The 27,829-nt window shown below is 46.2% G+C and overlaps 1 protein-coding gene and 1 non-coding gene across 2 annotated transcripts in view; both read right to left on the bottom strand.

Annotated features, from left to right (window-relative positions):
* AMPH (amphiphysin) overlaps positions 1-17,894 on the bottom strand; it is a 120,836-nt gene extending 102,942 nt beyond the window's left edge. Inside the window, exon 1 of the mRNA XM_056857252.1 lies at positions 17,826-17,894. Coding sequence (XP_056713230.1) covers positions 17,826-17,894 — 69 coding nt within the window. The remainder of the gene's footprint in view (positions 1-17,825) is intronic.
* Positions 3,100-3,169, bottom strand: TRNAV-GAC (transfer RNA valine (anticodon GAC)). Its single transcript has one exon. It is a non-coding gene; the product is annotated as a tRNA-Val (tRNA).
* Positions 17,895-27,829: the final 9,935 nt, after the last annotated feature.

Raw genomic sequence — 27,829 nt, 5'->3', positions numbered from 1 at the left:
AGAAGCAGAAGAGTTGGTTTTTATACCTCGATTTTCTGTACCTTTAAGGAGTCTCAAACCGGCTTGCAATCACCTTCCCTTCCCCTCCCCACAACAGACACCTTGCGAGGTAGGTGGGGCTGAGAGAGTTCAGAGAGAACTGGGACTTGCCCAAAGTCACCCAGCTGGCTTCATGCGGAGGAGTGGGGGAATCAAACCCGGTTCACCAGATTAGAGTCTGCCGCTCATGTGGAGGAGTGGGGAATTGAACCCGGTTCTCCAGATTAGATTCTGCCGCTCTTAACCACTACACCACACTGGCTCTCCAATGGATTAAGGAAGGAACATAACAAGTAGTCCAGACTTCTGACTAATCAATATCAGTCTTGCCAACATTTCTCTCCTGATAGACTGACAAAGTGCCTTCCCAAGCAGAGTTACACCCTTCTAAGCCACTAACCTCAATAGACTTAGAAAAGGGTAAATGTGCTTTGGGGGGCACTGGAAAATACTTACTTATATTTCTGATCTGCCCCATTCCAAGAGTACAGGGAAGATAGGTTTTTATTGAACTTTGCTGTTGGTGTGGCTAAGTTACTTGATGCCAGTCTTTAAAAGCCAACTTAAATTAAAAAATGTCTTCCCACACTTCTGGGGAATATGTTCTGGGGGAAAAAACGTGTGCCACTCTGGCAGACCGTCCCTTGGGGAGGGATTTCCCTTTGGAAAACAGTAAGGTGGGGAAGAGATAAATCCCAGTGTCCTAGCACTGCAGCCCAGATCTAAAACTCACCCTTCTGCACAATGCAGGAAACTCACAACTGCCTCCCACACACACACCCAGTGACCCCTACTCCATGCCTAGAAGATGGCCAAGATGCCCTCCCTCCCATGAACTGCCCAAGGTCATAGAATCAGCATTGCTGACAGACAGTCATCTAGCCTCTGCTTAAAAACCTCCAGGGAAGGAGCACTTACCATCTCTCTAGGAAGTCTGTTCCACTGAGGAACCGCTCTAACTGTTAGAAAATTCTTCCTAATGTCTAGACGGAAACTCTTTTGATTTAATTTCAACCCGTTGGTTCTGGTCCGACTTTCTGGGGCAACAGAAACTAACTCGGCACCATCCTCCATATGACAGCCCTTCAAGTACTTGAAGATGGTTATCATATCCTCTCTCAGTCTTCTCCTCTTCAGGCTAAACATACCCAGCTCCTTCAGCCTTTCCTGATAGGACTTGGTCTCCAGACCCCTCTCCACCTTTGTTGCTCTCCTCTGGACACGTTTCAGCTTGTCTATATCCTTCTTAAATTGTGGTACCCAGAACTGAACACAATACTCTAGCTGAGGTCTAACCAGAGCAGAGTAAAGTGATACTATCACTTCACGTGATCTGGACACTATACTTCTGTTGATGCAGCCCAAGATCGCATTTGCCTTTTTAGCTACCACATCACACTGCTGACTCATGTTCAGTGTTTGGTCTATTAAGACCCCAAGATCCTTTTCGCACACACTACTGCTAAGACAAGTCTCCCCAATCCTATAATTATACATTTGATTTTTCCTACCTAAATGCAGAACTTTACATTTATGTCTGTTGAAATGCATTTTATTAGTTTTAGCCCAATTCTCCAGCCTGTCAAGATTATCTCGTATCCTGGCTATGTCTTCTACCGTATTTGCTACCCCTCCCAATTTAGTATCATCTGCAAATTTAATAAGCATCCCCTCTATTCCTTCATCCAAATCAATTATAAATATATTGAACAACACAGGGCCCAGGACAGATCCCTGAGGCACTCCACTAGTCACTCCTCTCCAAGTGGATGAGGAACCATTAACAAGCACTCTTTGGGTGCGATCTATCAACCAACTACCAATCCACCTAACAGTAACAGGATCTAAATCACATTTTCCCAATTTGTCAATAAGAATATTATGGGGAACCTTATCAAAAGCCTTACTGAAATCTAGATAAACGATGTCTACTACATTCCCCTGATCCATCAAGGTAGTAATTTTCTCTTTAACTGATGTGGTTTCCCCCAAAGGGGACCCAAGCCAGTGTACAAAAATCCAGCACTATAAAACAATAACATATCCACTCTAAAATATTAACAGCAGTTTACAGCCAAACACACTTGTACACATCATCAAAGTTCCATTAAGTAATTCAAATAAATATATATGTAATCAATGTACAAAATGGAGACTTCATCATCCCTCAAAGATCTGTTTTTTATTGCATTGAGTCTATTAGTTCAAATGCAAGCAAAATCCACTGTAAAAGATGGATTCTCTGTATGAGCCTGCAGAAGTTGGAAACTGACATAAACCTGCCCTCAGGAAGATCTCCTAAGGCCTCTTGTCTTCTCTCTCTGTCTCTCATTTACAAACACAATATTTTAATATCTGCTTCTGAATCAAATGAAGGATGTTTATCCTTAATAAATGCACGTACATCAACACAGAAATGTGAAGGAAAGTATTAAGAAATTAATGAATTTCTTTAATTTCTTTAATGAATTAAGTAGTCCATGACAGTACTTCATTAAGTGATCAATAAACAGATGGAAAGGGCCCATTTTCTTTCCCTTTGTTCTTATGAGCCACATTTTGGACCAGCATTTTTTCATAATCAGAATCGGCAGCTAAAAATCTCTATTTTAAGAGCAAGAAATGTAGATGATCCCATGCAGAGGATTTCAAGCCTGTCGCTACCACATGTGCCTGTCAAGGAAAGAGTAGCCTGTCAAGGAAAGAGTTCCTGTCAAGGAAAGAGTAGCAACATTCAAGCCCCTCAACAATACTGACAAGTCAAAGCAACCAGAAATGAGCTCACTAGAGTAGAGAATGGATGGCTGTACTGCTGCAAGAGTCCAAGCACCACATGGCTACTCATACAGGAAGGCAGAAGACACACACCCTGCTTTTTTACCTCATGTCACACACAAGCGCTAAATAGGAGGACAGGAACACATGAACACATGAAGCTGCCTTATACTGAATTGGACCCTTGGTGCATCAAAGTCTGTATTGTCAACTCAGACCGGCAGCAGCTCTCCAGGGTCTCAGGCAGAGGTCTTTCACATCACCTACTTGCCTAGTCCCTTTAACTGGCGATGCCGGGGATTGAACCTGGGACCTTCTGCATGTCAAGCAGATGCTCTACCACTGAGCCACAGCCCCTCCCCAAAAAAATACTGAGCTATGGCAACTAAGTGGCTCTGTACTTTTTAAACTTGGGAATAAGATCCACCGAATTCAGTGGGACTCAGCCCTGAACAAACACACCTTGGATCATGTTCAAATGTTATTCTTGTCATATCCCAGGAGATGCCATCCCAGGGGGACTTCTCTACAGCAACTGCGAGTGACTCTTTTAAGGCCATGGGTACCAGCCAAGAAAAAAAATATATCTGGGACCAAGGGCGACTCATTACGTGAGACACAAACACCATTCCTTTCAATGGGATTTAGGCTGCATGTATGTGGAGATCCCCACCCAGCATGAAAAGCAGGAAGACCCTGCATTAAAGGGAAACATCTACTTGGTAAGAACATAAGAACCTAAGAAAAGCCCTGCTGGATCAGACCAAGGCCCATCAAGTCCAGCAGTCTGTTCACACAGTGGCCAACCAGGTGCCTCTAGGAAGCCCAGAAACAAGACAACTGCAGCACCATTATCCTGCCTGTGTTCCACAGCACCTAATATAATAGGCATGCTCATCTGATCCTGGAGAGAACAGGTATGCATCATGACTAATATCCATTTTGACTAGTAGCCATGATGTCGTGCTCGTTCCAAGCAGAACTTGTTACACGTCTGAGTCTTTCCCCTTTAACCTGAAGAAAAAAACCAGACTGGTTTCTCTCCTGTTCAAGGGGGATCTTCCGAGCGGCCACAGAGGAGTGTCCCTGATGGGGGATGAGGGGAGGGACAGGGGTGGGGAGGTGGCCGCCTCAGTGAGAAGAGCGGGATGGGAGGGGGAGGCCACTGTTTGGTCCGCTCCCCTCACCACTTGCTGCTGTTGCTGCTGTTGCTGCTGCATTTTACCTCCTGTCCCCCAGGGGAAGCAGCCTAGGACTTGATCAAAACCAAGTGGTGGAGCTTTCCTTGGAACAAAACGCTTCCGGCTGTAGGCAGAGGGAAATTACAATTCTGAAAGCTCCCCAATGAAAAAAACCTCGAGCTCTCAGGTCAAGAACTGGGAGGAAACTTTCCGAAGGAAAGGCTACGCTGAGCTTCTCTTCTCCACATGCTATTTTTGTGCAATAAAATTCCTTTCACAGGGGACAGAAAACATTCATAGAAGCTCAAAGAACCCAGTCCGGCCACCAGCCTGAAGTGGGCCCAGTAAAAGCTAGACCCCTCTGTTCTGCTGAACCCATAAAGTGTTATTTTTTGCCCCTTTCTAATTGGGCGTTGGATGGCCCAAGCTAGCCTGATCTCATCAGATCTTGGAAGCTAAACAAGGTTGGCCCTGGGTAGTACTTGGATGGGAGACCTCTAAGGAAGTTGAGGGTTGCTATGCATAGGCAGACAATGGCAAACCACCTCTAAATGTCTCTTGCCTTGAAAACCCCACCAGGGTTTTTGCTGGATCACCCCCTTGTCTGCCGGCAGGGACAGGAAAAAAAAACATCTATCAGATCATTTGGTCTGGATTGTCACAGTGCTGGGGATTCTTATTTGCATGCAAAGCAGCTATGCTACATGCTGCAGTAATCAGATTTGCAGCACACATTAACACTGAAAAAAAACCCATCCTCAGCATCTGATACCTACAAATGCCGCAACACTGTCTTTTGCAAGAGTCTGATTCCTGGTGCGAAGGGAAACGGCATTCGAAAGCGATACTCTCTGTCACAGAACCAACAATGTGAACACGAGGGCCTGTTCACACAGAAAGTTTTCCTGCGTGGAGGCAACCTGACGTAAGGGGAGAGGGATGCAAAGTAAGACTGAATTTTGCCAGGCTGCACGTGCTGGGAAAAGGGACATATAGTGCTTTACCAGGAGTCTGAGCAGCTACTAGGTCAGGGGTGGGGAACCTTTTTTCCGCCAAGGGCCATTTGGATATTTATAACATAATTTGCGGGCCATACAAAATCATCAACTTAAAAAGTAGCCGACCAAGCCCCAAGCAGGCAGCTGCCCAGATGACCCCCCCACACACGTGGGCAAGCAGGCAGGCATCCAGTCGGTGGTACACTTGCCCACCTGGTGGCACAGGATGGTCTGTTGCATTAGCCAGGCATAGCCGTCCAGCCGCATGCCGGAGTTGCTCCTGCTCCGCATGTTCGGGGCCGTATTCTATAGCCGGCTCCTGCTACCTCCTCCTGCAGGGATGAAATGAGGACACACTGGCTAAGAACTCCCCCCACTGTGCGCAAATTCTGGCCCTGCCTCCTTTAAAAATCCTCCATTGTTGCCACTTCTTCCCCCAGCCCTCTTGTAATACAGAGGGAATACATTTCTCCATGGCCCGGGTGGGAAAGGGTTAACACAGTTTCTTGGGCAGTCCTAGCAGCTCCCTAGCTAACAACTCTTCTGCAGGGGGGGAAAATGGGTCCTTTTCTTGGCAAAACAAATTCACATCTGCCTTGAATAGGGGCTATTCCTGTCCGAGGGAGGGGGCGGATAACCAGTCTTAGATCCTTCTGAGCTAGAGATCTGCCAGGACCCACGAAGGGCCAGACCAAATTATTTTGCGGGCCTTAAATGCCCCCTGGGCCTGATGTTCCCCACCTCTGTACTAGGTAGATGGGCTTTCAGTGGTTTCCTGGGGAATCCCAACTGTAGGACCACCCCATCGCAAACAGCACTATCAATTCTGAACAGGGGGTGATTTGACATGAAAGATTCACTAATAGTCACATGGGATTAACTCACAACACACAATAGAGGCTCCAACGCCCACAAAGGCAAAATCTCAGCAACCCTGTATTGGGGTGGAAACTAGTCAAAGGGTTAACATTACGGACTTTACTGAACAAAATACCCCCCAAAAACCCTGACCAAATACTGACAAATTACTGACCAATTTAATTTCAGCCTATCGAGAAATTAGCGGTTTAAAAGTAAAACTGGGACTTTGTTAAAAAATATATTATTATTGTCTGGCCTCCACCATCCCCATAGCCTGCCATCGCACACCTTTTTATTGAAAAAAGCAACATTTATAAAGACAGGACAATGTTTTCATTATTGCACTAAAAAATCAAGGGGGGAAAATCCCTTTAAAAAATAATAGCATACTGCATAATTTTTCTCGGCAGCCTCCTTTATATGCTTGGTTGCATCACTTTGCAACATTCAAGCAATCATCCTCTTATCGTTCTGTTCCTGTCTCAGCTTTTTCAGTTTTGCTTCCTTCCCTTGTATACAGTTGTGGGTCAGCCTGCTGAAACTGCCTCAGAGGAAGAGGAAATAGATGAAGAAGGCCGAGTGAGAACAGAAAGAAGGGGGTTGAGGGGAGACATGATAGCGGTCTATACAATTATGCAGGGTATGGAGAGAGTGGACAGGGAGAAGCTTTTCTGCCTCTCTCATAATACCAGAACGCGGGGTCATCTGCTGAAGCTGGAGGGTGAGAGATTCAAAACAGATAAAAGGAAGTATTTCTTCACCCAACACATAGTTAAATTGTGGAACTCCCTGCCCCAGGATGTAGTGATGGCTGCCAACTGCCAACTTGGAAGACAGTAAGAGGGGAGTGGACATGAATTCCAAAAATCAACAAGTGTGAAAACAGGACGCAACCTCACCAAATACATCTTAAAGAACAGCTCGAGATTTTGCATGAGGAGTTGAATCATATGGAAGAGACTGAGGAGGAGGAGCACCAGAGTAGAAAAAAGAATAGATGGGTTCTGTTAGCAGAAACGTTGAGCATGAGATCTCAAATGAAATACAGAAAACGTCGAATAATATCTTGGAAGGTTACCGATATAAAGAACTCTGAAACTCTTCATCAAAGGCCAGCCCTAAAAATTATAACATTTATGAAGGGTGATCCTTGGTTTCCTGGATTCTGTATATGAATGTGGTGGTTTTTTTCTTCTGGATATCATGTTTTCATCTGACCATTCAATGAAACCACAGAAGCAGTTTTGAACTTGAAATTGCAATGAGGAATTGAAACAATACATTTTATAGATGAATATTGTGATAATGTCTTTCCTGTTTTAGCCTTGTTACATTTTAATATACAAAATGCCTGGTTCCACATTAGTCATCATTATAGAATATATTTAATGTGGTTGCACAGTATTAATTATGAACATTTTTATTTGCAGAGTAATGATTATTTTGGATTATTTTTTATAAATTATAGTTTCATTGACTATTAGGCCAGCAAGGTCATTTAATAACACCAGACAGCTAATTAATTCTCACTGAGATACAAATAGCTTCCATGTTGCATTGTTCCTGGTTGCTGGTAGACATTTTGATTTGAGAAAGTATTTCTCTTTTACTATATATTGGCTTTCTGATGTGATACATATGGTATTTAAAACCCTGCATTTTGAACTGTTATTCAAGGAACCTATTAAAATAATTTCTCAGATATCTTGAATATCTGGACCAAAAGGTTACTGTAAGCATGCAGATCTAAGCTACCCACTGTTATTATTTTCATTTTTTCCTTTAAAAGTAATATCAAAAAGTTTTATTCAAAGATTGCTCTTCTGTGTGTCTTACAGCCAATTCCTGAGCCTAAAGGATGAAAGTCCTTCGGCGGCCAGGAAGGGGCTGCACCGGTGATTGGGCCCCCTGTGCTGGCATTACGTATGCCACCCAGGATGGGCCAGATACCGGCAGGCACAGCCTTGCTGTTCTCAATGGGGCAAAATGGGGCAGCAGCATTGTCCTGCCTGTGTTCCAAAGCACCTACTATAATAGGCATGCTCCTCTGGGACTAGAGAGAATAGGTATGCAGCATGACTAGAACCCATTTTGACTAGTAGCCATGGATAGCCCTCTCCTCCTTGAACATGTCCACTCCCCTCTTAAAGCCTTCCAAGTTGGCAGCCATCACCACATCCTGGGGCAGGGAGTTCCACAATTTAACTATGCGTTGTGTGAAGAAGTACTTCCTTTTATCTGTTTTGAATCTCTCACCCTCCAGCTTCAGCAGATGACCCCACATTCTGGTATTATAAGAAAAGGAGAAAAGCTTCTCCCTGTCCACTCTCTCCACACCATGCATAATTTTATAGACCTCTATCATGTCTCCCCTTAACCGCCTTCTTTCCAAGCTAAACAGCCCTAAGCGTTTTAACCATTTGCCTGTAATTGCCTGTAATGAACATGAGATGCTCTTGCCATCTGTAAAAGCTCCTGTGTGATATTAACATTGTATACTTTGTTTTCCTACACATGATATAAAGATTCTTTGACCAGCAGGTGGGCATTCAAAGCTCTCTCTGACATGCTGGCCCTTTCGCCGGTCAAATTGCATCCAGATTTTGAAAAACCCCTTTCTATGTCCTCACAACTATGTGATAACGATAATGCTGCTTTCACCCCCTTGGTAACGAGTGGGTATTTTGGATCGCGAGATGGTTTAGTCTTTTCAAAGAACTGATTCCAGTACATAAACATGTGGCAAGTTTCACTGGCTGTGCCATCTTCGAGTCTAAGAAGTTTCCATTCGTCCGCAATCACGACCAGCGGAATATCCATCGGGACTGTTGCTGTTACTTTCATTATATCCTTGAGGTTCCTTCTTTAACTCGCTGTGCTGGAGCTAAACACTGAAGATTTTCTGAGGATGGGCTTGTCCAAAGCCGACTGTAGAAAAAGGGGTTTGCAGCCTGCTATGATTTTTTTTTTTTTTTTTTGCTCCAATTACAAAGAGCACCTGTTCCTTTTCAGGAAGTTTTTTCAGTTCATTACAGATTCTACTTTCATTGATTACTTCTCCTGCAGGTATATGGTGCTCATCCCTGAAGGGTTCAAGGGACAATAGTGCTGAACCCTTACAAACACAGTTCAGTATGGCTCTTGTGAAAACCAGCATGGTCTGGTGGTTAAGAGCAGTGGACTCTAATCTGGACAGCCGAGTTTCATTCCCCGCTCCTCCACATGCGCGGCAGCCTCTAATCTGGAGAACCGGCTTCAATTCCCCACTCCTCCACATAAAGCCTGCTGGGTGACCTTGGGCTAGTCACAGTTCTCTCAGAACTCTCTCCGAACAGTTCCCTCCGAACAGTTCTCTCCAAAGTACCTCACAAGGTGCTTGTTGTGGGGATAGAAAAGGATTGTGATTGTAAGCCGGTTTGTGACTCCTTAAAGGTAGAGAAAATTGGGGTATAAAAACCAACTCTTCTTCTTTTTAGTTCACTGTGCTTTGATTGTCTCATGTTTTAAGAAGTTAATTATGTTTCTATACTTTGTGGAAGATTTCACCAAATCACTTTTACTCTTAGGAACAAAGTCCTTACTTTGTAACTGCTGGCCACTGCTCATTCACTCTCGTGGCAGCACTCTCTAGCAATAACCCCCTAGAAGAAACATGTTTCAAGAAACGATGATTTGGAATACTGAGATCACTTTGGATTTCTATGAACTCCTCCCATCGTGATGGCCACCCATAAAAACAACAACCATGAAAATTAAATTTGAATCACCATCTCCCAGTTCGGCTATGTCCTTAAGGAATGCATGATGGACTATATGACTGTTACAAGTACCAATATCTACCACAGGCCACCTCTCTGTCAGAATAAGATAATCATTCATGAGTTCAGGGACAGCCTTGTTGACATTTGGCCCATCATTACTTAGCATCAGCAGTTTTGACCAAGGAAGTTGTGCAAAATCCAAAGCTTTGTCCAGTTTACTGTAAATATCTTTAGCTGTTGCCGATCCCATTTAAAAAGTCTGGAGATGCCTGGTCACAATCATGTTTTTGGTTAGTAACCAGTATCTAATAGCTACCTGCAATTCTTTATAAGATGCTGCATTGGATTCTATGACCTTAGGCAGATCCTGAGAGGGAGGGCATCTTGGTCATCTTCTGGGCATGGAATAGGGGTCACTGGGTGTGTGTGGGGGGGAGGTAGTTGTGAATTTCCTGCATTGTGCAGGGGGTTGGACTAGATGACCCTGGTGGTCCCTTCCAACTCTATGATTCTATGGTGGTTTCACCATAGCACAAGGTGTAATATGCACCATTAAAACCCTTCAGTTACTGTTTTCTGGAGTTTAGAGCCAGCGGATATGTTGTTAGATAATGTGCCTTTGTCCTTGAGAGCGAAAAATCTTGGGGCACTGTATTTGGAAACATAAACTTGAAAGTTTCCTCAATATGTTCATAAGACGGCTCAAAAGCGAAGTCAGCTGAAATAGTTTTCAATACCCTGATAGGTTCTGCTCTCGTTGCAGTATCTCGGACACTGTAAAGTGGAATGGTTCCTGTGCAATATTTAGCCAGCGTGGCCACCAGAACTAGTTTCCTCTGGCACACCAGGACGAACTGCTAACCGATGTAGCTGTGGTGAAACCAGTTGATTCCTGCACTCATCCTTATGTTTATGAGAAAAAGAATGTCTTACCTTGAGTTGAACTAAAAAAAAAATCTGTCATCTCACTGAGAAGTTGTCATGTTTCCCCCCAAAATGCAGTAACAAAAACCAAAAAAACCACAAATTGTAGTCATGAAAACTGATTTACTGACCAATTTTTTAAAAAAACAACAATGGACAAATTACTGACCAGGATGAAAAAAAATTGACTTCTACTGACTTTACTGACTATTTTCCACCCATGCTGTATTTAATTGAAGCCCTTTACAGTCAAGTACCCACATACAGGGATGAATCATGACTCGGAGGCAGAGCATCTGCTTGGCATGAAGAAGGTCCCAGGTTCAGCCTCCGGCTTCTCCAGTTAAAGGGACCAAGAAGTGGGTGATGTGAAAGACCTCTACCAAAGCTCTGGAGAGCTGCTGCCAGTCAGAGTAGGCAATACTGACTTTGACAGAACAATGGTCTGACTCAGTAGAAGCTGCGTCATTGCTCATATACCTGGAGGAACATCTCTCCCCATATGTTCCCCAGGCACTCACTAGGTTCTAACTGTTAGCGTCTAGTTGTTCCCTAACTTAAGGTGGCCCACTTGGTACTTCCTAGAGCATGTTCCTTCACCTTGTGGAACGAGTTCCCTGAGGAGGTGAGAGAAGGCATCATCTTTAGAAATTCTTAGGAGGCAATTTAAGGTGAGCGCTTTTAATGGAGTTTAGGCTACAAGCAATTTTCTTCGGGAGTGGGGTAAATGGCATTCTAGTCTATTCTTTTTTTTTTTTTGAGCCACAAGAGAAAGGCAGGGTATAAAGATAGTAATAAATAAATGAATATAAAGTAAACATTACAATTAATAAATACATCTAGAAATTGTAATGTTGCCTCTCCCACTTGAGAGGACTGCAGAGCTGGGGAAAGATTTGATATTCTAAACTCTATGCAAAATAGAAATCTTATCGATCTTTTTGCTAGAGTCATCTTTTAAACAAATTATAGGGGAGGGGCTGTGGCTCAGTGACAGAGCATCTGCTTGGCATGCAGAAGGTCCCATGGTTCAATCCCCGGCACCTCCAGCTAAAGGGACTAGGCAAGTAGGTGATGCGAAAGAGATCCTGGAGAGCCGCTGCCGGTCTGAGTAGACAATACTGACTTTGATGGACCAGGGGTCTGATTCAGTATGAGGCAGCTTCATGTGTTCATGTGTATATTCACTCAGTGGCTTGAGAGCCACATGGGGCTCTTCGACATGCCATCAGCAGTTCTTCTGACCACGGTTCCCCAATGTGGCACCTGCCCCGTGTTTCAGGAAAGTGGGCAAGGGCCTTGCCCCTTGGGGACTGTAGTTGACATTTATTTCAAAGAGCTTTCAGTGGAGAAATTACGGGCGGAGGGTACACATTACATGGCAATTACGTTGCTATGTGTCAATGACATGTCTACCTTTATGTTAACCAACCCCCTGAGAAAACCCCAGCCGAGATCCAGCCATTTTGAGTCAAGGCACCTCATCCCTGCTGACCCTTCTGTTATCATAAACAGGTTTGACCCTGGTTCTGTTGAGCCAATTAGCCACACACCAAGACCCTGACCTGGATGGGCCAGGCTAGCCTGATCTCGTCAGATCTCAGAAGCTAAGCAGGGTCAGCCCTGGTTAGTATTTAGATGGGAGACCGCCAAGGAATACCAGGGTCGCTGTGCAGAGGAAGGCACTGGCAAACTACCTCTGTTAGTCTCTTGCCATGAAAACCCCAAAAAAGGGGTCGCCATAAGTTGGCTGCGACTTGACGGTACTTTACACACACACAAGGGGGTGAAAGGAAAAATGTTGATTTATGTGATCACACAAATATGCGCCCCTCCTTTCTAGCTCCAAAGGCAAAGCAGCACACCGTTACACACAATCACAAACTATACAAAGCATCTCATTTTCTCCTTCCATTATACATATTTGGAAACCAAGCTGCTAATTGGTACATCTCCGAATTATTATTCAAGCATGAGTACATCTCGCTATAGAAGTCAATTCCCACTGTGATTGCGCCGCCATCCTAGAAGGAGGACCACTTTCTCCCAAGAGGTGTGTTTTGGCCACATTTACATCACTCCAGTTACTCTCGGTCACTTACAAGGTCGACCTAAGCTTGCTGTGATCCTAGCAGTGTTGATGAAACCCCAGATGTTCTTGTTATCGTTAATTTCCTACCACAGCTGTGAACGCTAGACACATCTAAACGTTCCTACAATCAGGTCTTTTAGCTATGCACTTTTGAGCTTAATAAAACCTTCACCCAGTACGAGGTCTGAACCTTTATTTAGGGCCTGAGTCTTTCAGGCCCGAGTATCACTTCCTTGAGTGTTCAGAACTATCAACTTCTGCTCCAAATCTTCCAAAAGCAGGACAGCGGGGGTCCCTGGTGTCCTACTGAATACATTTAACCAGTCCTACTGAATACATTTAATGCAACTGCATTGCTGAAGACTTGGCTATTCGTCACGAAAGAGCTGGCCCGGGGCCTTCACCAAACACTCTCGGGGCCCCCGACACAAGCAGCCACGGGGATAACTGACAGAAGTGATTTGGGAGACAGCCGCTGGAAAGGCCCTCCTTCTCGATCGATTGCACCGCTTTCCAGGCCAAGGCGCCAGGGAAGATTACGTGAGTTCATGACGAGCTCGGGCGGTTATTAAAAGAAGCGCAATCCTCTTACGGTGTGGAAGTGTGCACGTGGGGAGGTGCGGCCGGGGGGGGGGGGGAGAAGCCATCCTGCATTCCTGCCAATGGGTTAGGAGCACAAAACAAAAGGCCATCCTCGCTGCACCCGGGCTGTCGAGCACCTTCCATCCCCTGCGCAGTGCCTCAGTAGTAACGGGCTCCCGGCCCAAGGGGAGGAGGCCCATGTGGACCTGAATTTGGAGGGATTCTTATGGGGCTTTTGGCCCACCAGAGCTATGTCCTGGTCCTGTTGGCCCTCAATGGCATTCCAGACGGATGGAAAGGGGAGTGGGGGAGAATGCTTAGGGCTGTTTAGCTTGGAAAGAAGGTGGTTAAAGGAAGACATGAAGCATTTTTTCACACTACGCATAGTTCAATGGTGGAACTCCCTGCCCCAGGATCTGATGATGGCTGCCAACTTGAAAGGCTTGAAGAGGGGAGTGGATATGTTCATGGAGGAGAGGGCTATCCATGGCTACTAGTCAAAATGGATACTAGTCATGATGCATACCTATTCTCTCCAGGATCAGAGGACAATGCCTATTATGTCAGGTGCTGTGGAACACTGGCAGGATAATGCTGCTGCAGTTTTGGGCTTCCTAGAGGCACCTGGTTGGCCACTGTGTGAACAGATTGCTGGACTTGATGGGCCTTGGTCAGATCTAGCATGGTCTTTCTTATGTTCTTATGTAATGGGGTGCAGAAAGTAGATAGAGGGAGCTTTTTCTTCCTGTCCCATAATATTAGAACTTGGAGCACCCAATGCAATTGCAGGGAAAGAGGTTCAGGACAGCCAGGGAAAAAAAGACTTCTTTACTCAACGATTAATTAAACCATGGAAGTCAATGTCAGTAGAGTGAGTGAGGGATACAAGCATAGACAGCTTTCAAAGGAGGTTAGCTGTATTCATGGACAAGGAGTCCATTGACATAAGAACATAAGAAAAGCCATGCTGGATCAGACCAAGGCCCATCAAGTCCAGCAGTCTGTTCACACAGTGGCCAACCCGGTGCCCCTAGGAGGCCCACAAACAAGATGACTGTAGCAGCATTATATATGTTCTGCATTATGTATTTTTTGTATGTTCTGCTTTCCTTTGTCAGTCTCACACTATCCTACATTGCCTGCATTAAAGCTTTAATGCTTCTATGCTCTTAAGAAAACAGTGCTGGACAAGCACATTTTTCGCTGCTGGACCAGCTATGCTCCCAGATACGTAAGAACATAAGAAAAACCCTGCTGGATCTGACCAAGTCCAGCAGTCTGTTCACACAGTGGCCAACCAGGTGCCTCTAGGAAGCCTACACACAAGGCAATTGCAGCAGCCTTGTCCTCCCTGCGTTCCACAGCACCTAAGATAACAGGCATGCTTCTCTGATCCTGGAGCGAATTGGTATGCACAGTGACAAGTATCCATTTTGACTGGATGGCTACTGGTCATGGAGACTGAAGGGAGCCTCCATATCCAGAGGCAGCAAACCTCTGACCAGCAGTGTTGGGGGGATGGCAGCAGTAGGGGAGGGCTTCGCTTTCTACGCCCTGTTGGTGCAGCCCTCCAGGGCAGCTGGTTGGCATCTGCCCGAAACAGGAGGCGGGACCAGAAGGACCGCTGGTCTGATCCAGCAGGGCTCTACTTCGGTTCTAATGAGCGCGACCCCCACCCCCCACCCTTGTGGGGGGAAACAGCAAACTTGACTTCATCCCAGCTGGGCTCTTCAGGAGAGATTTCAAAACCACAGAAGAGGGTCACGTTCCCTGCATCGACCTCTCCTGCCAGCACCGAAGGGGGGGTGGAGTCAGCTTCTGCTGCCCCCCAGGTCAGAACACTCTGAGGATGGGAGGAGCATCTCCAAAAAAGCGGGAAGAGTTATAGCACCCCCCTACTGTGCACGTCCACCTCTTCTAATTTAGGGTCTGCCAAGGGTGCCTGACCCTGACCTGGATGGCCCAGGGTAGCCTGATTTAGTCAGATCTCAGAAGCTAAGCAGGGTCAGCCCGGTTAGTATTTGGATGAGAGACCACCAAGGAAGACCAGGGTTGCTGTGCAGAGGAAGGCACTGGCAAACCACCTCTGTTAGTCTCTTGCCGTGAAAACCCCAAAAGGGGTGGCCATAAGTCCGCTGCGACTTGACGGCACTTTACACACATACACACACACACAAGGGGGCCTGACCTGATGCCCCCCCCCCAATGCAGACCCTGGCCATTTCTGCATGGGAGGTTTCGCCTTGGGTTGGCGGCTCTCTAGATGCACATTTCCCCCATCTGAATCCTCAAAACTCTGCATGGGGGCTTATTGTTGAGTTTGGAGCATCCGGGTGGGGGAAACGCACATCTGGAGAGGGGCCAACCCAAGGCAAAACCTCCCGTGCAGAAATGGCCCCTCCCGACCCGCTAGGCCAGCCCAATCCTTTTTGCTGCGGAGGATCTGCCCCAGATGCGCGGGATCCGCCGATGCGATCCGGGCCCTCTGCCGGGAGTTTCCCGAGCGCACCGCTGCAGCACCAGCCACGGGGCACGCCGGGGGGGGGGGTGCCCATAATTCCGGGGGGGGGAACCCGGCGGCTGGCAAAGCCCTTCATTCACGAGAAGGGCTAAATGGGGCACGGAAGATTACATAACGGCGGAGACTCGCATCACGGGGGGGGGGGGAAGGGAGGAAGCCCCCGGAGCATCCTCTGCCCCACGATCCTCGGGGAGCCCGCCTCCCCTCCCCAAAGAGAAAAGGTGCCCTTCCCACCGGCGCAGACGCAGAACTTCACAGGGACCTACTCGGAAAGGGGGGGGTCCCCCTTGGAACCCCCTCCCCTCCCCCCACTTCAACCCATCTCCGGGCAGCCCATGCCCTCGGGTCCCCCTGACCTTCGGGGGAAGGACGCCCCCCACCCAAAAAAAACCTGAACCGCATGATGCAGAGGAAAGATCCCCCCCCCGTTTGCATTTGGGGCCTCCGGGACCCGATTCTCTCTTCTTCCCCCCCCCCTTAAAAAACAACCCACCGCCGCAACAGAGAAGCGCACAGAAGCTGCTGGCTCCCCCCACCCCAATCCGTGCCCAAGACCCCCTTTTTTGGGCTGCGGAGAAAAAAAGGGCGAGGGGGAGCCGGAGGGAGGGGAGGAGAAGAAGTCGGGGCCGGGGGGCAGCGGCGTTCGGCGGCGCCTCCGCACCCCCCACCCCCCAAGCGCTGGATGCTCCGCTCCCCCCACCCCCCCCAGCGACTCCCGGCCACCGCCAGGGACCCCCCCCCCCCGGCCCGAGCCTGCCGCAGCCTCCGCCCAGGGCCGCCCGAAAAGAATGGCCGGCCCCCGGGCCAAGCAGCACCCCGGGGCCCCTCCCGACACAGCCCCCCACGCGAGGACAAACGTCCACGGGCGACAACGTTAAAGATCGCTTCATCAGCGCGTCCAGAACGAGCCAGCCCTTTCTGACACCGCACTGCCGCATTCACTCTTAACCCGAACCCAAATTCACGTTATCGTTCCCAGCGGGTGGCCGGGTTGGTCTGCCTGCAGTAGCAGAAAAGGGCCAGAGTCCAGGAGCACCTTCAAGACGAACAAGAATATTTTCTGGCAGGGTATACTGGCCAGATTCTTGCATTTATGCAAGAATCTGGCCAGTATACCCTACCAGAAAATATATACCCTACCATAAATACCCTACCCTAAATGCAAGAATCTGGCCAGTATACCCTACCAGAAAATAAATACCCTACCCTAAATGCAAGAATCTGGCCAGTATACCCTACCAGAAAATAAATACCCTACCCTAAATGCAAGAATCTGGCCAGTATACCCTACCAGAAAATATATACCCTACCATAAATACCCTACCCTAAATGCAAGAATCTGGCCAGTATACCCTACCAGAAAATAAATACCCTACCCTAAATGCAAGAATCTGGCCAGTATACCCTACCAGAAAATAAATACCCTACCCTAAATGCAAGAATCTGGCCAGTATACCCTACCAGAAAATAAATACCCTACCCTAAATGCAAGAATCTGGCCAGTATACCCTACCAGAAAATAAATACCCTACCCTAAATGCAAGAATCTGGCCAGTATACCCTACCAGAAAATAAATACCCTACCCTAAATGCAAGAATCTGGCCAGTATACCCTACCAGAAAATATATACCCTACCATAAATACCCTACCCTAAATGCAAGAATCTGGCCAGTATACCCTACCAGAAAATAAATACCCTACCCTAAATGCAAGAATCTGGCCAGTATACCCTACCAGAAAATAAATACCCTACCCTAAATGCAAGAATCTGGCCAGTATACCCTACCAGAAAATAAATACCCTACCCTAAATGCAAGAATCTGGCCAGTATACCCTACCAGAAAATATTTTTGTTCGTCTTGAAGGTGCTCCTGGACTCTGGCCCAAATCGACATGCTCATTGTTCGCGACCTGCATTGATTGACAGCAAGCCACATCAGACAGAATGAGCCGGGAGCCCTAGGCAACGTCCATAGATGAGCATGGGGCCCCGATGCTTGGGGGGGGGGGGCCCTGGGCAAGGGCCCGGGGTGCCCATGCGGGAAGAGGGCCCGGCCTCCGCCCGCCCACCCCCCTGCCCACCCACCCACCTTCTCCTGCGCCCGGCTCAGCCGCTTCTGCACGTTCTTGGCGAAGACGCCGCTCTTCATGTCGGCCATGGCGGCGGAGAGGAGGAGGAGGAGGAGGCCGCTGCCTGCCTGCCTGCCCGCCCGCCTGCCCGAGAGGCGATGCCAGCCCAGATCTGCCGCGCAGGGAGGGAGGAGGCGGCGGGGGGGGGGTCTTAAAGCGACAGCGGCCGGAGAGGAGGCGGCTTCTGGTCCGCACGTGACGCGGGAGGGGGGGCTGGGGGGAGCGCGGCTGCTCGGCGCGCGGGTTGCGCCCTCTGCATCTCCGGAGGGTGGGGAGGTGGGAACCCTCGCAGGGACCAATTGGGCGAAAGCGCACGGCCGCTGGATCCTCCTTTCATCCCTGTTTCAGCCAGGATTCAGCGGGTGAAAGCGCAGGGTCGCTGGATCCTCCTTTAATCCCTGTTTCAGCCAGGATCGAACGCACATTAGGCGAAACGCATGCATTGGATCCTGGCTGAATCCTGGCTGAAACAGGGATGAAAGGAGGATCCAGCGACCGTGCGTTTTCGCCCAGCCTCGATCGAGCGCATGTGTTTCGCCTAATGCGCATTCGATCCTGGCTAAAACAGGGATTAAGGGCGGATCAAGCGGCCGTGCGTTTTCGCCCCCAAAAGGGTTCAAAGACTGCAGCGTGAGCTAAACGCACAGCGTTTGACAGTAAGTCTATCACCTTCCCGCCAGGGATACCAACGTTTGAATCCTTTGGAGTTGTACACAACGTTTGAATCCTTTGGAGCCATTGATTATTGCAAAGAATTATTGTGCGGCAATCACTTGGATCCTGATGAGGAACTTCTCAATTCCCTTGGGGGAGATCATTCCCAGTGGGCCGCCGTGTTAGTCTGTCTGCAGTAGCAGAAAAGAGCAAGAGTCCAGTAGCGCCTTAAGAGTCCAGTAGCACCTTAAAGACTAACAAAAATATTTTCTGGCAGGGGACGAGCTTTCGTGAGCCACAGCTCAGCTGTGGCTCACGAAAGCTCATCCCCTGCCAGAAAATATTTTTGTTAGTCTTTAAGGTGCTACTGGACTCTTGCTCTTCCCTTGGCGGGTTAGGACAATGAGTCGTGATTGAAACGAGTGCATACACTCTTGGTGACATAATTGGGACTGAAGAAGACTCGTCGTAGCCCATCTTTCCGTCTTATTCTTCAGCACTGATGATTACCAGCTTGGACATCGTTTGATATATATTATGGACTATTACCTATTGTTGTATATATTGTCATTGGCCGCTCGCCTATTGTATATAGCACCTCATCGTTTGTCCTGCAGCATTTAATACAAATTGTTTTGCACTGTTGATATCACCATGCATCGGCTGTGACTTGACGGCATTTTACACACACACATTAGGTGTTTCCTAAAAAATAAGCTGGACTGAAATGACATCTGGATTGTACATGAAAGTGTAGACTCTGTCTTTTAAATGAATCCGTGGCCATCTGTTGACCACATGGATCACCATGCACTGGGAACCATGTACATGCAAATGACTTCAGTAGGTTTTCCCCTCTCTTCCTGCCTAAGGAGGCAACAGCCAAAAAGCCTTCCCCCTGGGTTCCCACCAGCTGAGCCCTGACTAAGGCTGGTTCCCAAGGAAGGCCCACTGAGCCGACCTCAAGCTTCTAATTAGTTGTCATGGCTGAAGGTGTCTGTTCAGATTCTTCTGGGCATCATCCACCCAGAGGTTTAAAAGTATGCAAAAGACTGAAGTAGGGACAAGAAATACCTAGTCTTGGCAGTCAGACATTATAAATCATGACTTAGATTCCCCCAGAGCTTTACTGTGGGCAGACATTTTTCTGCTCGCAGAGTACAACTTTCCTCCCCCCTCAACGGCACCCTGAAATGCCCCTTCAGATCTTGTACCCAAGGAACAGAGGACTTTTCTCCCACCCACAGGAAAACTCCAGGGGATCTAAGATGGAATACGGTCTTTGTTACTGTGCAAATTCTCTATATTTAGGCTGTCAACAAACAGTCTGCATCTTTGTTTATTCAGCAAATGTATAGGGCTGCCTCTCTGGAGACCTGTTCAGAGACCTTTCGCAGTAACACCTCGTCCTTTCTTCTGGAAAGTTTTGGACACATAGCCTGCAAGTCAGGGACCGAGGCAGCCGAACAGAAATCTGTTATTCCACAGTGGCTCCCCGGCCTCTAAACCGATACAAATTCTTCACTGCAAAGAGGTTAATGGCTAAGGTTGCCAGGTCCCTCTTTGCCACCAGCGGGAGGTTTTTGGGGTGGAGCCTGAGGAGGGCGGGGTTTGGGGAGGGGGGGGACTTCAATGCCACACAGTCCAATTGCCAAAGCTGCTATTTTCTCCAGGTGAACTGATCTCTTTCAGCTGGAGATCAGTTGTAATAGCAGGAAATCTCCAGCTAGTACATAGAGGTTGGCAACCCTATTCATGGCCTGTGTGACCAAAGAGTCTGCATTGTTCAGGTCGCAGTATAAAAATTGGCAGAACAACCAAATCAATCATATTAATCACATAGTTGTTCAGCAAATATATGAACTACAAAGCTGGACACAGTAATTTAATCTACCCTTTCCTTCTGGGGAGGTAATGTGAGTAAATTATTTGAACTGGGTTGATTGAAATCATTCTGACCTGGGTAATGAAGGCCTATAGAGCCGAAGCGTGCATTCCAGAATGTGCCTCCAAGCCTTCCATAGCTTGCAGGGGCTCCATAGCAGATTCTCAAGGACTTCCTTGTAGCAAGTCACCTACGGGCTGCTTCCCTACTGAAAGTCTCCTGCCTACCAGCAGCTGGAGCCCATGTCTTCTCCATTGTAGCTCCTAATGTGAGGAGTACCTGAGAAGAGCAGGGAAAGGCACAGAGAAGAATTGTGGCACACCAGCTAATTCCTTGAAACTGTCTTCTGTGTTTCTATTACAGTGTCCTTAGGAAACTTCAGCTCTGGAAAAGGTATATGTTTAACTAATTCCCTTGTATTGTTGTCACAAATACATGCTCACTTTAACAGGTAAAACTATGAGTACAAAATGTCATGCAATCTGATGCTAACCTGTGCCCACTGACAAGTACTTGAAGGGCTGTCATATAGAGGAGGGTGCCAAGTTGTTTTCTGTTGCCCCAGAAGGTTGGACCAGAACCAACGGGTTGAAATTAAATCAAAAGAATTTCTGTCTAGACATTAGGAAGAATTTTCTAACAGTTAGAGCGGTTCCTCAGTGGAACAGGCTTCCTCGAGAGGTGGTAAGCTTTCCTTCCCTGGAGGTTTGTAAGCAGAGGCTAGATGGCCATCTGCAGCAATGCAGATTCTATGACCTTAGGCAGATCATGAGAGGGAGGGTATCTTGGGTACCTTCTGGGCATGGAGTAGGGGTCACTGGGGGTGTGGGGGGAGGTAGTTGTGAATTTCCTGCATTGTGCAGGGGGTTGGACTAGATGACCCTGGTGGTTCCTTCCAACTCTATGATTCAATGACATCAGCTAAGTATCCTACAGATGTCTGATGGCGGGAGCCCCCAACCTTGTTGAGTCATGGGCACTTTTGGAATTTGGAGAACATGTAATAGGCGCCACCACAACATGGCTGCCGTAGGATGATAGGGCCAATCACAAAACATTGGGAAGTTCCAAGCCAATCATTGCCTTATCTTGGAGACAGCTTGCAGCATCCAAGAGACACTTGGAGCCCCAGAGGGCATGAGAGGCTGAGGAGACTGGGTGCTCCCAGAAGAGGGTGGGCTGAAGCCTCAGGGAAATGTGCAGAATGACCAGTGGGGTGTGTGTGGCTGGGAAAACTGAGAGCTGGGCCATGGTGGCTAATCCATGCAGCTGCGGCACGCGGGGAGGGAGTACCGCTAAGACTCAGATGGAATTGGAGCTGCAACAAAGGATGGTGGGATGTCAAACAAGGGGGCAGGACCCCCTCATTAGGGCAGGATTGTAAGAAGAAGAGTTGGTTTTTATATGCCGACTTTCTCTGCCACTTAAGGAAGACTCAAACTGGCTTACAATCACCTTCCCTTCCCCACAACAGACACCCTGTGAGGTAGGTGGGGCTGAGAGAGCTCTAAGAGAGCTGTGACTATCCCAAGGTCACCCAGCTGGCTTCATGTGGAGGAGTGGGGAATTGAACCCGGTTCACCAGATTAGAGTCCACCACTCTTAGCCACTACACCTGGTGGAGTACCATCTTTCAGAGGTGCTGCAAGGACATTTTATTTGCTATGGCTTCTGATGGGGTATAGGTTGCAGGCATCTTTTAGAGTTGGGATATTTTGAGGGGTGGAGGTTGGTATGCTGTAAATACTTTAATTAATAAATACACAAAGTGCCAAAAAAAGCTTCCCTTAAAGTCCTGAGAGGGTTTAGAGGTCGCATCATGATCTCTAAGATCAACTCAATGTAGTGTCGTTATTGTAATGCCTGAAAACTAGGTTATGTATAATAATTATATACCATATAAATCCTAAAATAACAATACCTTGACATTCTCAGATTGGATTTTTTTTTTATTAACAGGAAGATAATATGAATGAGAGTTTGCTTTATATTTAGAGCAAAATGCAGTTATGTTTTCCAAGCAATCAGAGTGCGGCAGTAATACAGTTATTTTTAAAAGGGGTCAGATTTATGTGTGTAATAAGAAGCGTTTACACAAGCCCCAAGCAGTTCAAAACAAGAGATGTTTGTACTAATTGCATTTTAAAGGCCTTTTTCAAGTCAGCCCCACTCAAAGAGTCATCCCTACAAATATCGCTATAGAAACCAAAATCCACAGCTATCTTTTATAAGGATTTTTTTTTCACACTCTCTGTCTTGAGAAAAATCTGTTCCATCTAATAATGCTGCTGTGTTCTTATTTTAGAAGGAGATTTGCACATTTTCTATTAACTGCAATTTGGGTTGCATTCACAAGTGAATACCATCTAAGCAGAGGATTGATATCTCTTCTTCTCCTCCCTCTTCTTCTTCCTCAAAATATGTGTCTTCTGAGGAGGACAAACATGGGTATCACCATAAAACAGGAACAGGAGCACCCTGTTCACCTCTGGACAAATCTGACCCATAACTCAAGAATGGTAAAAAGGTAAAGGTCCCCTGTGCAAGCACCGGGTCATTCCTGACCTATGGGGTGACGTTTACTAGGCAGACTTTGTTTACTAGGCAGACTTTGTTTTACAGGGTGGTTTGCCAGTGCCTTCCTCAGTCATCTTCCCTTTACCCCCAGCATGCTGGGTGCTCATTTCACCGACCTCGGAAGGATGGAAGGCTGAGTCAACCTTGAGCCGGCTACCTGAAACCGACTTCTGTCGGGATTGAACTCAGGTCGTGAGCAGAGCTTGGACTGCAGTACTGCAGCTTACCACTCTGCGCCACTGGGTACCAATTTCTAATTTTATTCAGGCAAAACTATTTCTTTCCCCAAGGTTGTACGAAAGCAGGGAGCATTCTTGCATCAAATCCGCCAGTCAGTTTGCAAGGCCATCACAGGAGATTGGAACGGACTTCCTATTGAGTAAAGAGTTTTGTGAAAATAAGATGAAGACACCCTCCTGGTCTTCCACAAACATGAAGACAATCACTGGACTGTGGCCAACAGCAGGGGTAGAACAGATACGGTAAAGAGCAAACAGGAGTTATACCACCTACAGCCAAAGCAACAAGCCCACTGGCGAGCCACACATCTCATTATCAGCAAATGCCTCTATTCTGTGTGAGTTGGGGACTTGCAGGGAAACATGAGGAGGGGATAAATTAATTGGGAACAACTACACCAGTGTGGTATAGAGGTGAAGAGTGGTGGTTTGGAGCGGTGGACTCTGATCTGGAAACTGGGTTTGATTCCCCACTCCTCCACATGAGCGACGGAGGCTAATCTGGTGAACTCTATTTGTTTCCCCACTCCTACACTTGAAGCCAGCTGGGTGACCTTGGGCTACTCACACTCTCTCAGCCCCACCTACCTCACAGGGTGTCTATTGTGGGGAGGGGAAGGGAAGGTGATTGTAAGCCAGTTTGATTCTTCCTTAAGCGGTAGAGAAAGTCGGCATATAAAAACCAACTCCTCCTCCTCTTCTTCCTCTAATTCCCACCCCTAAATCTCTCCTTCAACATTGTGTGAGTTCTTAGGGGGGGGGGGTTCAAGCTGGCCCATTTTATCATCTCTCTCTGTTGGGTGTTTCCTTTCATTGACTCTAAATTCCTCTCAACTTTCTACACCTCCTAAGTTTAACTCAGTCTTCACCGGACTGTTTTTGTTAGTTTGTTTTTTCCTTTTGGTTAACTGACAAATTATATTTTCCCACATATCTAGGGAGTACCCCTCAAGTATGTAGAAAGCCCTGCCTTGTGTGTGGGTGGTGCTGTGACATGGCTTTCATTACCCTCACATGGGACAGCCAGTTTACTAATAAATATAATCATAGCTCATTAACATCTGTGGTATGCCACAGAGTAAGAAGAAGAGTTGGTTTTTATATGTGCTGATTTTCTCTACCTTTTAAGGAGAATCAAACTGGCTTACAATCCCCTTCCCTTCCTCTCCCCACAACAGACCCTTGTGAGGTAGGTGCGGCTGAGAGAGCTTGAAAAGAGCTGTGACTAGCCCAAAGTCACCCAGCTGGCTTCATGTCTACACATTACCCCCAGCAAGCTGGGTACTCATTTTACTGTCCTCGGAAGGATGGAAGGCTGAGTGAACCTTGAGCCGGCTACCTGAAACCAACTTCCGTTGGGATCGAACTCAGATCATGAGCAGAGCTTGGACTGCAGTACTGCAGCTTAACACTCTGCGCCACAAGGCTCTGTCCATTGGTTTTTAGGTGGGTAAAATTATTGTTGTTAGTCAGTTACAGCAAAATAAAATAGAATTCCAGTGGCACCTTGAAGACTAACTACATTTATTGCAATATAAGCTTTTGTGAAACCCAACTCACTTCCTGAGATATCTGGAGGGATTTCCTAAGGGCATGTTTTCTTTTTCTCGCCACCGTGGTTTTAGCCTATAAGCCAGTTCAGAGGCCAGATACATGTCTGCTTGTTTACCTCTAGAAAGGAAAACTCGAATGGTACTCGTGAGTGCCGTGAATAAGGAGAAGGGTCATGCCTAACCAGCAGAGAGAACGTGGAGCTATTGTACATCTCTGCCGGCCTGCTAGAATTGCTGTCCAAGGTGCTGATGGGGGATGCTGATAATAGGCAAATACCCAAGGTTAAGCGTGTACCTGAATACAAGTCAGAGGCAAGCAGGTGGGGGAAGGAAAGAGGTTAGAGTATCAAATGGTGCAAGGCGATCCAATTAAAATGGTGCAATGTGAACAGATGGCCAGGATGAATTTTTCAAGAGCTGCTGCAAAACAAACGGCGATCAGAACAGTATTGAATGGAGAGAATGCTTCGTGGCCCTAAGAGAGTCAGAAAACAGGAAATCTAGAGCAGTTCTATTTTCCCTTTTTACTTAGACTTGCGCTCTATTTTGTGGAATGGGATTATGGTAATTTTGGATCATCACGACAGTTGCAATCCACCCCTGGCTCGTACAATCAGATAAATATCTCTCTGGAGGAGAGTAGCCCGATATTTTACCATAATATGTATGGATATTAGATTATAGATTTTTATAGCTCTGCTGAAACATTCATCATGGGTGGAATCAGATGCTACAAACCATTTATTAGCCCAGGGAGATATTATGCATAATGATGGATGGAGCAAAACAACTCCGTGCTGTCATCACTGCAAAGACAAGATGGCAAAAAGGAAAACATATGAACAGTTAGAACAAAATTTGGCTTCATATGCTTGAAGACTGTGGCACATTTTTTAAAAAACTGTTGCCTGAGGGTTTTAAAAAATAAATATACTTATTTACTAGATTTCTGTTTAACCTGTTGTGAATAAGCAAATAATCAAAACAGCCAAAGAAATGAACATATTATAGTATACCTTTAAATATAGTATACCTTTAAAAGAGGTTTAAAGGTAAAGGTAGTCTCCTGTGCAAGCACTGGGTCATTACTGACCATGGGGGGACATCACATCATGACGTTTACTAGGCAGATGGGGTTTATGGGGTGGTTTGCCATTGCCTTCCCCAGTTGTCTGCGCTTATCCCCAGCAAGCTGGGTATTCATTTTACTGACCTCGGAAGGATGGAAGGCTGAGTCAACCTTGAGCCCGCTTTTCTTATGTTCTTTTGTTAACCAAGCTTTAGTAGATGCTGTGCAGGCATTTTTTAAAAATTATTATTTCTTTTTATACAAGTTTCAAATATATATTTCTTTTTCTACATACATTGTTTGTATAACGTACTTTTCTCATTCCCTTCCATCCCACCCATCCCCCTCCCTACTCCTTATAATTTTTAGTCTCTTAACCCCAGCCACAGGTACAAAGTCTGAATCTTCCACTGAATGTCTTTTCTTCCTTCCATTGATATCCACTCTAAATAGGTCTTCCATCTACTCGTGATTTCCCTGTTCTTATCTTCCCATGAAATCTTCTGATGCATCATCTCGATGATATCTGACTGTATAAATTCAAACAGATAGTTGTGCCAGATTTCTATAGTCCATTTACTTTTATCCTTCCAACCCAGAGCTATTACTGCTTTGCTTGCTAATAACATAGCCTTGAATGTGGCCTGGTCCCTCTTGTTTACCCCCGAGTTCCCTGTTGTACTCATTAACATTAGCTTAAAATCTACGGTTAAGGATACTTTACGTATTCTCCTTATAATTTTTAGTATTTGGGTCCAAAAGTCCCTAACCTCTGGGCATTCCCACCACATGTGGGAGAACCATCCCTTAGATTGCCTACAGTGCCAGCACATGGGGCTTAGTCCTGGAAACATATTCGCTAATTGCACTGGTGTTTTGTACCATTTTGTGAAAAATTTGTGTTCCAGTTCATTAAATTTAATTACTTTAATTTCCTCTAATCCTTTCATAATTTTATCTGCTGTGTTTTCTGATATCTGACTGTCCTTACTCCAAGTTTTTTGTAAATATGATATTGTCTTATCTTTATTTGATATCATTTTCCTGTAGATTTTTCCTGCCAATCCTTGTTTTGATTTTTGCATTTCTTTATATATTGGTTCCTCTGACCATATTTCCCCTTTTTCATTAATCATTTTAACCCTTCTGTAAAGGCCTGTTGTTTTTAACCAATGTTGCTTGCCTTTCTCTTCTACTATCTCCTGTAGAGGTTTTAGGGTCCCTCCTCTGTACATATCACCCAGTCTATAGTATCCTTTTGACCTTAGGGTTTCCCACCATTTACATTCCCTCATTTCGGTGTGCAAAGTCTCTAGTGGTGCCCATCTTGAGGTCCTTCCTAACCATAAAGGTTGCCATTTATTCCATACCTCTAGTGCTGTGCGTCTGGGCCCTATGGTTAATTTTAAATCTTTACTTATGACCTTTGAGAAAATGCCAAATCTTCCTATGTCACTGTTAATCTTATTTTCAAATCTAACCCATTTCTGGTCACTTTCTTTTCCTATCTCTAATAAGGACTTTAATTGAAAAGTGGCATAATAGCTATTCAAATCCGGGACACCCCAACCCAATTCTGATCTAAGGCTGTATACCAACCTTTTTTGAATTCTACATTTTTTGCTATCGAATATCCACCCTCTTATCATTCTATTCCAGTTTTAGTACTTCTGATTCTAGAGGAGATTCCTAAAGTTTTATTTCTCCATCTTTTCATATCCTTCTCTATCTTTCTCCATACGTTATTATAATTGATCTCTGATATTCTATTAATAGTCTTTTGTAATACTATACCTAAGTATTTAAACTTTTTAGCTCCCAGTCCTATATTTGTAATTTTATTTATCTCTTTTTTTCGTCCCTGTTCACATTGACATATATAATTTCTGATTTAGCCATATTGACTCTTAACCCTGAACACCTTTCAAAGTCTTCTAATATAATGTTTATTTCTTTTATTCCTTCTTTAGGGTTTGTCATAATAACC

This window comes from Euleptes europaea, chromosome 11 (assembly GCF_029931775.1).
Source record: "Euleptes europaea isolate rEulEur1 chromosome 11, rEulEur1.hap1, whole genome shotgun sequence".
NCBI lineage: Eukaryota > Metazoa > Chordata > Lepidosauria > Squamata > Sphaerodactylidae > Euleptes > Euleptes europaea.
This window is presented reverse-complemented; position numbering and strand designations above follow the sequence as displayed.